This window comes from Protomyctophum bolini, assembly GCF_963924005.1.
Source record: "Protomyctophum bolini genome assembly, chromosome: 12".
NCBI classification, from domain to species: domain Eukaryota; kingdom Metazoa; phylum Chordata; class Actinopteri; order Myctophiformes; family Myctophidae; genus Protomyctophum; species Protomyctophum bolini.
In genome coordinates, this window is record NC_137873.1 from 15,791,448 (window position 1) to 15,805,863 (window position 14,416).

The following is a 14,416-nucleotide window of genomic DNA, read 5'->3' on the forward strand; positions in this document are numbered from 1 at the left end:
ATTTTTTAATGCTTGTAGATCAGCTATTTCTACTAGTGACACTCTCAAAAGACCCCCATTGTTGTAGTACTCAAGTCCGGTCTCGGTCCACAATTATGGTGAAATTGGTGACCTGACGAAATATGTGACCATCTTGTGGACTTATATGGAGGTCTTGAAGTACGAGGCCTAAATTGGTTGAACTCTGCTAATAAACAAACTGCAACGATTTACACTTGGCCACTGACATTATGTGATTGTATACACGATTGTTACATATTAACATTATAATAGAGCTGTCTGGCGCTTATAGACAGCCATCTTGTTACTGTAAGTAACGGAGTGCATCTGATGCGCCTATAGCTCTCGCAGTGTTTTCTGTCTATCAAATGAGAAGAAAAAAAAACACAACCTCAGAATTGATATCCCTCCCACACTTGGTCTTGACTTAGACTTGCTTTAGGTGGACTTGACTATAACACTATACCAATTTAATACAGCTTTTACCTGTGGAACCACCCCAAACTATACGTTGTAAAATCCTCAGGGTAAATGGAACTAGCTACATGCAGACCCACAAAATCATCAAGGACCCCTAGCGGTCCGCGGACCACTGGTCTCCGCCAACATGAATATTATCTGTCCCGCAAGATGATTTAATCACGTATTCCAGAGGGTTGTTGTAAACGTGCAATCTGATTGGCTGGAAACACAAATTCCCAGTTGCGCTTAAAGGAAAGGTATGTGTGCAAAACAGTTACTTGTTGAGCCTGGCTTGTTCAGTTTTTAAGGGACGTTTGTTGTCCTTGCTTTTTAAGGAACATTATGTAGTTTAGATTGGCTTTTCCCAGGCCTCCAGTTCTGTTGAATGTATATGTCCAGACCTTGGGGATGTCAGCTATATATGTTGTGAATACGCACAACAGACATCATTCCAACATTGAATAACCTTGCATTCCAATAATGAGTAACTACAGCCTGTGAAACCTCCAGCTTGGTGGCCTTGTGGTTAGACTACACCGTACTTATTCTGTCTCCATTGATGCTATAGTGATTGTCCGAGATGAAGACATATCATGGTCCCTCGTTCTCAGAGGTGGAAAGTAACTAAGTGCATTTACTCAAGCGCACTGTAGGCCTACTTAGTAAAATGTTGAGGTATTTTTACTTTACTGCAGTGTTTCCAAATTTCAGTATATTTTACTTCTACTACGTCTCAGAGGCATATACTTTTACTCCACTGCAATAATATGAACACTTTAGTTACAGTAGTTACTATATGTAGATGTTGAATATACAAAACATGCATTACCCACTTCAGCCCTACATACAGTTCGGCCCTTTGAAAATAGCCGATCAATCTACTGTACCAGCTGGGGGCTTGCTATTTTCCATCACTCAGCAAGCTTGCTGAGTGATGGGAAATCTTACATAAACAGTTTCTTTGCCGCCTATGTAAATTAGCTATAGCTACCTTTCATATTCATTTTATATTTAATAACATTTAGTTTTCTGTGTTGTACTGAATGACATAATTATGTTTTTGTTCCAAAGATGAAATAATCAAATATCGCAGGGAGATTTGGTTACCAGTCAGGGGTTCCCAAACTTGTTGTGGTGCACCCCTTGTGCGTGAGCGCCCTCTAGGGGGTGCGTGACATGAAAAGTTTAATGGCGGTTCTATGGTGCACTGAATAGCTCAGAAATGATTTGGGGCAACCCTTCGTCCTCATCCTCGTGTGTGAGATAAGGAATGGCACAGGCCTACTTATATTATTAAGGCATCATGCTAATGTGCGTGGTGGGGGGGATGTGTCAGGAGGTAACAGGTGCAGGTTCACAGATAAAAAAGGTTTGGGAACCGCTCTCGATGCACAATTGCCACTGGTGTTTTTTTTTTTTTTTTACATTTTACAAATACTTGATTGATACAATTGTATACATATACTGTATGTTTCTTTTCTTTTTTTCCCTTTTTATAAAGCCTCTGCACAACACAATATCACGTCTCGTCTTTGACCCATAATCAGAATGGTTTTTAGTCATTCCACATTATGTGTTTAGAAAGAATCATTGAATATTTCATTTCCGGGGTATTTGTGAGGGGCGCTCCGTCTGGCATGTTAAATTGCGTCATGGTAGCCAAGTCTATGGACTTTTAATTGTTAGTTTAGAGCACTTTAAAACACAGTGTGGCAGCCAAAACTATGGACTTTAATGTTTGTTTACAGCAGTTAAGCAAACATTGAGGTCTTGTGGCAGCCACAGTGGGCGCCCCTCACTTCAGTGTGATTTTCCTATATACAGCTTTTGTCCCCAAACATCTCAATATTTGTCATCGACAATGAAAGGAGAAATTAGGTAAAATGTCCGCCAAATATGATGTAAATTTGTGGCAAAACATTAAATGCCATTGACAATGAAGGGAAATTGTCATATGTAGATGAACCAATCACATAATTCAGTTCAATGAAGGAGAAATGAGGTCATAATGTGCTTCAAATATGACGTAGATTTTGTCCCAACACATCTCAATATTTGACATTTACAATGAAAGGAGAAATTAGGTCAAATGTCCGCCAAATATTGTGGCAAATTTGTGGCAAACAAACATGAAAAAGCCATTGACAATGATGGGACAATGTACGTCATAATGAGCAAATTGGCGAATCAATCACATAAATTAAGTTGTTCATGAGATGAAAAGAGCGCCCCTCACTTCACAGGGGTGTGTTTTTTTGTTAAATAAATGATTGTGTTCCCTAAGACAGTGGCTCTGAAAGTGGGGTCCAGGGACCCCCAGGGTTCATTGAGAGGGTTCCAAATAGACCCGTACAGGTCTGTAATTCAAATTAATCTGTAAGGGTCCATTTGGTCCACTCTATGGGGGTCCTTGAAATTCAAAGGTTTGAGAAGCACTGCCCTAAGGCACATTCATCTAAACATATTTCTACTAGTGCCCAATCTCGCTTGGCTGGGACTCTGGGGGTGGCACTGTACCTTGGGCTGGGGCTGTACTAGAGGTCACATAACTCAACATTGGATCCATTGATTGGTGGAAGCCAGAATCCAGCATAGAGCGGGGAGGTGAATGTGGTCTGGACTCTGTGGAGGAGAGTCATGGTGTCAGAGACACTGTAAAAAGATAAAGTACCCGCACTGTGATCCAGGTACACTCCTACTCTGGAGGACACAGGACCTGGGATGAAAGTACCAGTGTCATTGTGTCTGAAATCGTAAGATCTCTTATAACACATTAAGGACCAAGATTTATCATTCATTCCAAACTGACACTCACAAACGTATCCTGTTCTGCTGATATCTATATACGATGCTGCTATATCAACACGTTGTCCAATCATCTCTACTTCCCAGTAACAGCGCCCAGTCAGACCCTCTCTACCCAGAACCTGACAGACTTCAGTGAATCTATCTGGGTGATGGGGATATGATTGTTGTTTGTCGATCCATGTTACCTTTCTGTTCCCTTTAGACAGAGACAAGTCTGTATTTGCAGTGTTTGGATCCAGTGTGATTGGACATGAATATATTATAAACTCCGCCCTAGTCTTGGGTTCTGGTGCTGACAATAGACCATCCAACCTAATCACTGTCTCTGAGACCATTGTTCCTTCCTCTTTATCTTTAGGGATGTCCTCTAGTTGGTCCCTCATCTTTGCCACAGCCACAATTACATCTTCAAAGTATCTCATAGGACGGACATTGCTGCTGACTGGGTGTGTGGATGCACTGAGGGATGTGTAACGTTGTAGAAAATGGATATGGTCCTCTACGTGTGAGATGTGCTCCATCTCAGCATGTCTCCTCCTCAGTTCAGTGATCTCCTGCTCCACACGGTTCCTCTGTTCTTCAGCACGACCGACTTCGTTGTTCAGCCTGTCTCTGATCAGGGCAAACACCTTGATGTCTTTCTCCCCCTCATGGATTCTCTGCTGGAAGTTCTTCTGGCTCGTATCAAGTTCTCCCTGTTTCTCAGTCCTTTCAGCTGCAGCTGAGATCATATCATGGCCTTTGTGTTCTTCCACAGAGCACAGATAACAGATACACTGCTGATCAGTACGACAGAAAAGCTTTGCCACCTCATCGTGAAGAGAGCAGATGTTCTCTTGGAGCTTGCTGGAGGCTTCAATCAGCTTGTGTTTCTTAAAGGCAGGCGATTGATAGTGAGGCTGGAGGTGAGTGTCACAGTAAGACACCAGACACTGAAGACAAGTCTTCACAGCTTTCAGTTTTCTCCCAGTGCAGAAATCACAGGGCACATCTCCAGGTCCAGTAGGAACACCTTGGAGTCTCGTCTTCTTCAGTAAATCCATGATGTCCGCCAACATGTTGTTTTTCTTCAGAACAGGTCTTGGGTTGAATGTATGGTTGCACTGTGGACAGCTGAATCTCCCTCGTTGGTCGTCCTGGCTCCAGAATCCCTCAATACAACCACTGCAGTAGTTGTGTCCACAGGGAACAGTCACCGGATGCCTCAGTAGGTCCAGACAAATGGAACAGCAGAACTGTCCCTGGTCCAACTGAGCGTGTTGTGCCATTCAACAGCCAAAATAATCCCATTAAGGATGCCAACTAATCTAACAATGGAAATTGATACTTGATAGATCAATTTATTGGCAAAAGTATGACGTTGCATTGTGACGTGATTACGTCATTACATACCCACACAATAATGATTACTTAAAATGGTACCAATAAAACTCACTGAGACCCCCATCCAGTTATCCAATACCCGTTGTACCCATTGTCAGTGTCCATTATGGCCATATGGATATCTCTGTGTCTGTCTGGACCGGTTCGCAGCCGAGTGTACGGCGGTTGTGATGTGGATCAGCGTCTCCAAATCTGAGGACCGGTGGATTGTGCAGTCCGGGTAGGGAATGAGACATTACCCCAGGTGAAGAAGTATCTTGGGGTCTTGTTCACGAGTGAGGGGAGGACGGAGAAGGAGATCAGCCGGAGAATCGGAGCGGCTGGAGCGGTATTGCAGTCGCTGTACCGCACTGTTGTGACGAAAAGAGAGTTGAGCCAGAAGGCAAAGCTCTCTGTCTACCGAGCAATCTTTGTTCCTACTCTCACCTATGGTCATGAAGTGTGGGTCATGACCGAAAGAATAAGGTCACGAATACAAGCGGCCGAAATGAGTTTTCTTCGACAGGTGCCTGGCATCTCCCTTAGAGATAGGGTGAGAAGTTCAGTCACACGAGAGAGACTCAGAGTAGAACAGCTGCTCCTTCGCCTGGAAAGGAGTCAGCTCTGGTGGAGCTGTTGCCCCCGCGACCCGACTACGGATAAGTAGTTGAAGATGTCTGTCTGTCTGTCTGTCTGTCTGTCTGTCTGTCTGTGACAGGGTGATCTCTCTTCATTCTCAGATGACTGTGATGACACAAATAGAATGTAGTGGCATATTAATATACTTATTAGTATTTATTTTAATCAAAAGTAAAAGTACTAAGTGTTTCCAAAACATTATTTTAGCGGTGCTATTAACCGCTCCAATGTGTTGCATTCAAGTCAGTGGCAAAGTAAACATGTGGCTTTGTGTGTATGTCCTATTTCCGAATAGCCTAAATATAAAATATGGGTTATGTAATAATAATCCAAGTTTACTTGCGTAAATGTATGTATAGTTACTCAGGGTAGACTGCAGGTGGTAATTATTTGGTATCTGCAGTCCCAGGTGACAGAGAAGAGACACATGTGAAATTATCTGAAACAGCCTTTTAAGGTGGCCAAGTAGGACAACGAAGTACATGTCGGACATTGATGTGTGCATGTGTGTGTGTGTGTGTGTGTGTGTGTGTGTGTGTGTGTGTGTGTGCTCGCGTGCGTGTGCTCGTGTGCGTGTGTGTGTGACAGAATGACAGAAAATTGTTTTTTGGGTGCTATATTTAAATTGAAATCCTGAATCATGTTTTGCTATTTTTTAATTGGAATCCTGAGAAGTATTTTTCTTTTTAATTTCAAATGCATTTAGTTATAGTTATGTTAACTTTATGAACTAAATACAAATACATTAGACATACAAAAAAAGACAATTATATTTTAATACTAGTAATTAGCGTAAATCTATAATATATCAATGTTCGGATATTAACCTGCCGGCCACATTAAGTGACAGTGGGGGCCGCATGTGGCCCCCGGGCCGCCAGTTGCCCAATCATTTAAAGAACCGCCTGAAAGCTCCTTTCTTAAACTATAATGGTTCCTCTATGTGACATCACAGTTCCAGTTGGCATAAATCGATACACAGATAAGGGATGGTTAATGTTTCATAATAATAGAAAAACACTACTAACTCAAAGTATTATAATGGAGGAGTAGAAGAGTCCACTATTTGTGTGTTTCTGTATCCAATTAATTCAGTTTAGTACATGGTTAATTTCCATAGGAGGCACTGTGGGGCAAAAAGCAACAAATGATGTACAAGTTCCAGGAAGTGATGCACAAGGAACAGGTATAAATGTTCCAGGAAGTGACCAGGTTGAGGAGGTTCCATGTGGCTGGAAGAGTGTTTGCTTTGTTTGGTGAAAGAAAATCTCTTTGCAGCCTGCCTTGTATTATTAATTACCACAGATATTGAGGTTGATGAACTGCATCACAAATAATTGAAGAATTGTTGAAATATTTAGATATTGTGATGCTGAATATGAACTTACAAGCAAACAACAAATGAACAAAGGAATCTGCTGGAACATGTTGGGTGAGTGATTTTATTTTGTCTTTATGCAATGTATTGATATTTTCTTTTGAACTTTTGCCTTTTTTTCCTAAAGAAGGTTTAGGGATTTTGTTGGATACCTTTCCTTTTCCTTTTGATCCCATTGGATCATATTGTTGGGATATTTAGCATAGGTTCTCAAGTTGAAATTTGTTTGGCATCAGTGTTGGAAAGTTAGGCCTACTAAGTAAAGTACCCAGGGCCTACTAGTAGGCTACACTTTTTATGAAGTCGTCAATACTACACACACACACGCACGCACGCACGCACACACGCACGGTGAGCTTGTAGATCTGTTATTTTCAAATGCCTGAAATGTATATAGGGCTGAAGTGGTTAATGTATGTTTTGTAATAATAATCAAATATACAAATTAACTAGTAGGCTGAACTAAAGTTTTCAAATGAATGTATTGGAGTACAATATTTGTGTAGTAGAGTAAAAGTACAACAATTGCCTCTGAGATGTAGTAGTGGTAAGTATTGAAAATGGGACATACTCAAGTAAAGTACAATGCCTCCAAATTGTACTGGTATGTACAGTACAGTACTTTAGTTATTTCCACCACTGCTTTTTAGGATTCACATTCAAAAACTGCAAAAGTAGCAAGCTCAAATCGTGTGGCTTCATGTTTGGACCTTGTGGATCTGCTACTTTTGATGATTTTGTGTGATGCTGTAGTGTAGTAGGATCAAGCAGGGTATTAATTTACAAATGTATACAAAGTTTGAATACATAAAATAAAATCTGTATGTTGTACATTTCAGAAGGCTGCAGGATTTCAGCGTATGACATTGGCACTGGAATCACACATCAAGAGAATGGAGGGTTTCGTTGAGCTCCCTCATACAGGTACAGTATAGAAGCACTAAAAAGGTTGCAGCACTGAAGTTAGTGTGACATGCAGTTTATTTCCTTAAAATAAACAAAGCCTTTTGTTTGTTTTAAAAGACAAGGTATACATAACCTACCGGGTTTATATGTATAGGATACATATTCCCCTTAATGACTAGATTTTGCAGTATCCAGCAACATTGGATATTTCATTAGTTAAAGGTATATTTAGTTGTCAAATCTATATTTGTAGTAATTGCTGAAGAGCTACAGAGTAACAGAACTAGCCACGTTAATGATTCCATCAAATCACGAATGAGACCCTTTAAACTGGATGGAGGATGAACAAATTCAATTAGTAGTGAATATTATTTACAGGTGATTTTTTTTAATTTAACGGGTTTCCTCTTGACAGCTGCAGGGAAGAAGTTCTTCTTGAGCCCCGGCCTGTGAGATGCCTCCAGAGCTTGCCAGTCCACATCGTAGCCTCTTTGGATCAACAGCGGTCATCTTCTGCAGATTATTGGGCAGATGGGGTGGACCATTTCATATCCTTCAGGTCAGCAGTGGATTTAGAGCTATAACATGTGATGGAAGTTCTTTGTTAAATTAGTGCCATCTGTGTTGTGATGGATGTATCGGTGCCAGTGGTGGAAAGTAACATTTGGTACTTATTACTGTACTTGAGTACAATTTTTTTTTTGGTATTTGTACTAGAGTTTCATACTACATTTATTTGACAGCTTTATAGTTACTTTGTAGATTTTGGTTATAAAAAGAGGCGTTTTTATCATACATAATGTTCCGTGTTCAGCCAATCAAACATCACATTCCGTGCTACAAACTCATCCGGTGTTCATATACGCACAAACGCACAAAGCTGTGCATAGGAAAATACATTAGCCACTTCAGCCCTATACATTTCAGCCATTTCAAAATGGCTGATCTACAAGCTCACAATGGCATTTTCTGCTATTTTCAATAGATTATTGGACATTCTGCACAATAAGTAGGCCTACTTTCTACTTTTGGTACTTTAAGTATACATTTTGATGCCAACACTTTGGTACTTTTTAGGAGTGAGTGCAGCGATCCAGAGGGCAGCGATCCAGGAGTCTCATTCCAGGATCGTGTTGGGTGTCGGCTAGTCTGCACCCTCTCATCAAAAGGTGGGTTATCATTCACTCGGAGCAAAACCTAGTTATGGTTTTATCTGGCATGCAGTTCTGTAAGCAAAATGGTCTAGTCGGGTAAAGGGGGACCTTGGATTCAGAAATCGGGGAAAGGGGCACTGAAGCCAAAAAGGTTTGCAGTGGACTAGAATGCCTTACTAAAGAACACATTTTGGTTATTTAGTTACCTTGCCTTCATTTAACTCTCTCTCTCTCTCTCTCTGCCCTCCCCCCCCCCCCCCCCAGTTACCGTGCCTTCATTTAACTCTCTCTCTCTGCCCTTCCCCCCCAGTTTGTACAAGAGGTTGAGGTGGAACACGAAACTTCATCACAGTGCCACCGTTGTCGTCGTGAAGTGAGAGGAAGGCGTTCTCTGCTGGCCGGTGGACGCTGTTGCTGACCCTGGAGGTACTGAGTGGGGGACACTGTCATTGTCGTTGACGGTATGAAGCATGCCGAGTGTTTTTTCCTTGGCGAGTACCGCCATGTTTGGCCTCCTATGCCCTTAAAAGTCGAGCTCTTCGGAAGCGCTTCTTCTGAAGTCCCTTGGTTGTGAAAGGTACAGAAGCTGTGTGTGTGTGTGTGATGTGTTGTATCTGATCTTCTCTGTGAACTCTCTGATTGAAATATGTTTCTGGACCTGTGGTGGAACAAATTGTCTGTCGGGTGGAAACCTCATAGTCTGTTAAAAGCTGTTAAATTTCAGGATTCAAATAGAAAAGTCGCAAAAGTAGCAATCTTGCAGATTTGACGCTTTTGTGTGATGTCTGCTCAAGAAGGGCATTCATTTACAAAAACAAACAATATGGCGATAAGCGGTTTCTGCCTGACGGCAACCAAATTGACTCATGTTGTCAGACTTTCACAGATCTCCGCCTACATAAGTGTGACCTTCAAATTCTGTGTGGGCTGGATATAGGAGGGGGGGTGGGGGGTGGGGGGAGAGACGGTATACAGAACCAATGTGAATGACGGAGGTGTGGTCCCTCCTTATTCAGACGGTGTGGTAAATGCAGTAAAAAAAAAAGCATTGGTCATAGCTTTGTCCTTGGGTCCCTTTGGCGCTCATCCAAGCTGAATTTAAATGTATCCAAGCGACTGGTATAAGCAGAGATATCCGATCGTCTGACTATGTGAAACCAGTGGAAGAAGTACTCGTATAACTTAGTTGATTAAAGAGTGCCATGATTCCCCCCCCCCCCTCCTAAAACATGATCATCAGGTACTATGATTATACTAGGAGGAAGATTTATTTCAAATAAGTGTATAGAAAGTGTTAAAATTAGGTTTTTATGTGGCTACACCCACCAGTTCATGAAGTATACCTTGCACCACCCACCTAAACTTAAGCCTCACCCACAGCTGTTGTATGATAATGTGGGAGGGGTAAGTGTAGAAAGGTATAGTTCATGAAAATACTGACGTAAAAGTACCCATGAAGGCGATGGGGCGACACTCTGTGGTGGGAAAAGTACTACATATTTTATGTAGTCTATCAAAATCTTTTGAAAATAGCAGATTTATCTACAATCTTGTTGTGATGCCATGCATTGTGAGCTTGTAGATTGAATATTTTCAAATTGCTGAAATGTATAGTGAATTGTGCTTTGTAATAATCATAATCTACAAATTGACTAGTAACGTTTACAAATAATTGTAGTGGCATAAAAGTACAATATTTGCTTTTGGGATGTAGTGGAGTAATTGGAAATACTCCAGTACAATATTTGAGTAAATGTACTCGGTGAGTTTCCAGTGTGTCACCATAGACATGGAGCCTGTAGAAATTAGAATCCACTTTATTGTCGCATCAGTTTTAAAAGTAAAAAAGTGGGTGAAATTAGTTTTTGTGCATGGTCTCCATCGTGTCATTTTTTTGGGGGGGAGGGGGATCGATGCAGTAAAGAAGAAAGTTTGAGTGCTTTTACCACAAAGTACAAGTAAAGGGTTTCAGATCATTTAGAAGCTTCTTTCACAAACGGCGCAGCTGTTGGGTTTGTCTTATCCTATTTAGGAACTATAACCATGCAGGTACCCTCATGTCTACTGTGTCTCCCTGTACTGCTCCATCTCTCTGAGTCTCTATCTCTCCATTAGATACGTATTCATGTCCTGCATGATTATTGTATCGCTGGTTATGAATGAGTTGCTGATTGATATATGCGCAGCGTTGGTTGCTGTGAATGTGAAGTAATAAACTCCTTTCACTGGACCGAAAAAACCCTAGCGCGCACACGGTCATGTTGACACTTTTATCCACTGTTTTAAAGGGAAATGGATGATCTACTACAAGATCACAACGTGTCGCATAGCATCATGTTGTGTTACTTTTACACCACTGCATTTTTCTATCACAATATGGGGTTTCACACAAAGCTGTGTCTGTTAAGACCATCACGCCACTGTATGTCCATTCTATGACAGGAGTACTGCCCCCCCCCCCCCCATTTCAGTCTGGGTGGAAATTGCACCAGTTCTACAGTGTTGCCAAGTCCACTTATTATAAGCAAGGCTTGTATTTTGTCTGAATTTGCTTTTTGTGGTTTGCTTGTTTCTTTGCATACTTTAACATCTTGAAAAACAGCACAAGAGTACAGGTTAATACAAATATAATGCTCCTATACAATGACTTCAAGTGAGGAAGTCGTAGGGAGGTGGAAGGAACACTTTGAGGAACTCCTAAACCCCAACATCATTGGACCCACCCCACCATCCCTGGCAGAGTTTGAATCTTTATTTAAAAACATTCATTAACAAAACAAAATGATTGTTAAGCAATTTACATTGATTAGTCAACATACAGTAGTGACTATTTTAGCCGAAATGGTATGGGCTAAAGCATAAAGCTTATTTTGCCCACCTTTTTACATGATAAATAAAATGCTGTAGGCTATACGGTGCTGCGTTGCTACTTGCCTATAGGGTCATGACTCTTTATGAGTTATAGTACCTAAACAGAAGTCCTTGAGGTAGGAGTGCATGACCGAGGAAAAGTCCATCGGTTCGGTTAGTCTTAAGTGACAATGTGCTGCCGGAATCGCTTGTCCTTGAAACAGGGGGTGACCCTGTAGGAAGCGTGTCATGGCATCAGCTGGTGTTGGTCCTTGGATGTAAGCTTTAAGCGCACAAAAGTTGGCTATCGATAACGGTCGTGACGACCATGGCTCGGAAATTCTTTGACAACAAAAAGATGTTGCATTCGATTCATTAGTAAGATCCAGTTGGATAGGATCACATTTGATGATTTGAAACGTCCCACCAGTTGGGATAACCATGCAGCTAAATGGTTATCGGGTGGTATCAGTTGGTATTGTATTCCGTTATCTTTGCAGCTGTAGTTCCCTAGGGAGGCCTAGAAGTCCGCGAGTGGCGCGGGGCAAGGTATGTTGTGAGATATGCGCACGTAATTTGGTGCACGTATGCGGTTAGCAGACTCGAGTGAGAATCTGCTGGTGTGGCACCGTGTTCGTTAGCCATCTTTGCAGAAGACGTAGTAGGCTACTGTGAGCGAACCTAGGTTCCCTATCCACGAGCCCGGGGGCTAGTGGCAATTGAAGGTTATGAACTTTTAGCTATACTGTTGGAGTAGTATATAACAAGTGGAGCTATTTAGCGTGGATATGACAATCCTGCTCTCAGTGGAATATATTTCGTAGTATGCTCTCGGAGTCGCTCGAAGGCAATTATAATAATTTATGATAAAATATCACCGTAGCATATATGAAAAGTACAAATGAAAAACTCACTTACTATGAGACCTAGCAGATCCTGTGTGTGTGTGTGTGTGTCCGTGTGTCCCCCCCTTTGTGCCCATCTATGGAGCTGAGTGATTTGTTTGTGATTGATGCAACACACTCCATATTTGGACGTATAGCTGCTTTGGGGACTCCTTATATGGTTAAGTTAAAAAGTTAACTTAAAAATAACTTTACTTAAAAAAATAATAACTTAAAAATAAATCTTTAAAAAACCCAAATATGTACGAGCTGCGTTCGCTTCCCGCGTTTGCGCGTCTTACTGGTATCTTATGTTTATAATATATAAGTAGTAGTATGTGTATTGTATATATATTCACCCATTTTCTATGATAATTTGTTTGTTCTGCTGCTATATATGCATCAATTACCTTTGCTTTAAATAATTTCTATGTTTTTATTGAATTAGATAATTTAAGCTCGTTGTCTAATGAGTTCTATGACAGTTTTACCCCTATAACAGTTAGACATCTCCCCTTGGCGTTTTTCCTTGCCTTGTCGTCTTGAATATAGCTGTTCCCCTGAAATTAAATGTTTTTCCCTTTTTGTTTAGTTTTTTGTTGGGGTTTTTTTGGGCCGCTGTTAGCTCATCAGTTTCTCCTTTTGCTCAGAAGTTGGCAAACTGGTCCACGTCCACCTTGTTCACATGGCTGTACTTCTTCAGCTCCTTATTACACTGCTCCAACTTACGGAACAGCTGTTTAAGTGTCAGGGTCTGGTACCTTTCTTTTTTTTTGGTCAAATATGTTTTTATTGAACAGATCAATTATTACAAACATTATAATATGAAATACTTTTTTTATGAAAGAAAAAAAGAGACAAAAGATAAAGAAATCCCTTAACCCTCCCACCCATACTGCTCAGTGACATTGCATACTATATAATAAGATGATAGAAAGCTCATGGAAAACATCTGAAAAGAAAATGGCGTACAGTCAACCAGATCAATGGTATCCTGCCTATTAATCGTTTCTCAGGTAATGGGGTCTGGTACCTTTCAAAGGCTTCCTTTTTTTTGGGGGGGGGGGGACAGGCAGGCAGGCCAATAGGCGGCAGGCCACCAGGAAAGGTCCGGGCTTGCTGCCATTCTGCCAGTGCCATCATGATAATTTCACTGTACCTGCATCATTGAGTGACAAATAAACCCTAGGGTTGTGTAGTTTTCTGTTGCTTTGTATCATTTATGTTCTGTAAAAGTGGTGGTATTAGGGCTCGTTTGTGTATGCCTCGACGGAGCGGGCGGTAGAGTTTCTGCTATCTGCTCGCTGGTTGTGGTGGGGCTGGTCTGGGCCAAATTCACGTGAAAATGACTGGCCCTGGCTGACAGCAGCTGGTATCTTCCACTCTGATGAAGGCTCCTTGCTGACAGGTTGAAGCGGTAATGCAGGGTGGTTGACAGGTACCCGACCAGGTGCCTGCACAGCATAGTTTCCTCCAGAAGATGGCTCAGTGGCTCACTGGTCTGCATAGCTCTGCTCACGATATGAGCGTAAACGCCGTTGTGAATGAGGACCATAATGTTGGCTTACCGCATATCAAAGCTTTGTCGATCGGTACCTCCATGATCGATGGGCTTTCCCTTCAGCCACAATGCATTGAAAACCAGAAGGGTGGTGGCTGAGGCTTTTCTAGTCCTTTTTGAGAATTCCAGTTCAGATCGCGCTGGATGAATAAAGCGACTGTTTAGTGGCTCAATAGCAACTCCCAGTGACCGTGTGTCCAAAATATGAATGCTTCTAAAGACTTATGTAGTTATTAGTCCGGACCGTGCGATCACCTCCGCCATTCCTGTTTTGGGGAAACGAGGAGGCGCTCTTCTACAACCAAATAGAATGGTGGCGATTGCTAAACTGGCGGTGGTTGAATTAAACTCATTTTCAGTGTTGAGTAATTCAATATCGTATAGAAAAACCTCAAGATGGATCAGGAAAAGG

At 41.6% G+C, this 14,416-nt stretch overlaps 1 protein-coding gene across 1 annotated transcript in view; it reads right to left on the minus strand.

Moving 5' to 3' along the window:
• Positions 1-2,996: 2,996 nt before the first annotated feature.
• LOC308326097 (tripartite motif-containing protein 16-like) overlaps positions 2,997-14,416 on the minus strand; it is a gene marked incomplete at both ends in the record, with an annotated part of 42,515 nt that continues 31,095 nt past the window's right edge. Inside the window, one exon of the mRNA XM_080778907.1 lies at positions 2,997-4,196. Within this exon, the coding sequence (XP_080635033.1) occupies positions 2,997-4,196 (1,200 nt within the window). The remainder of the gene's footprint in view (positions 4,197-14,416) is intronic.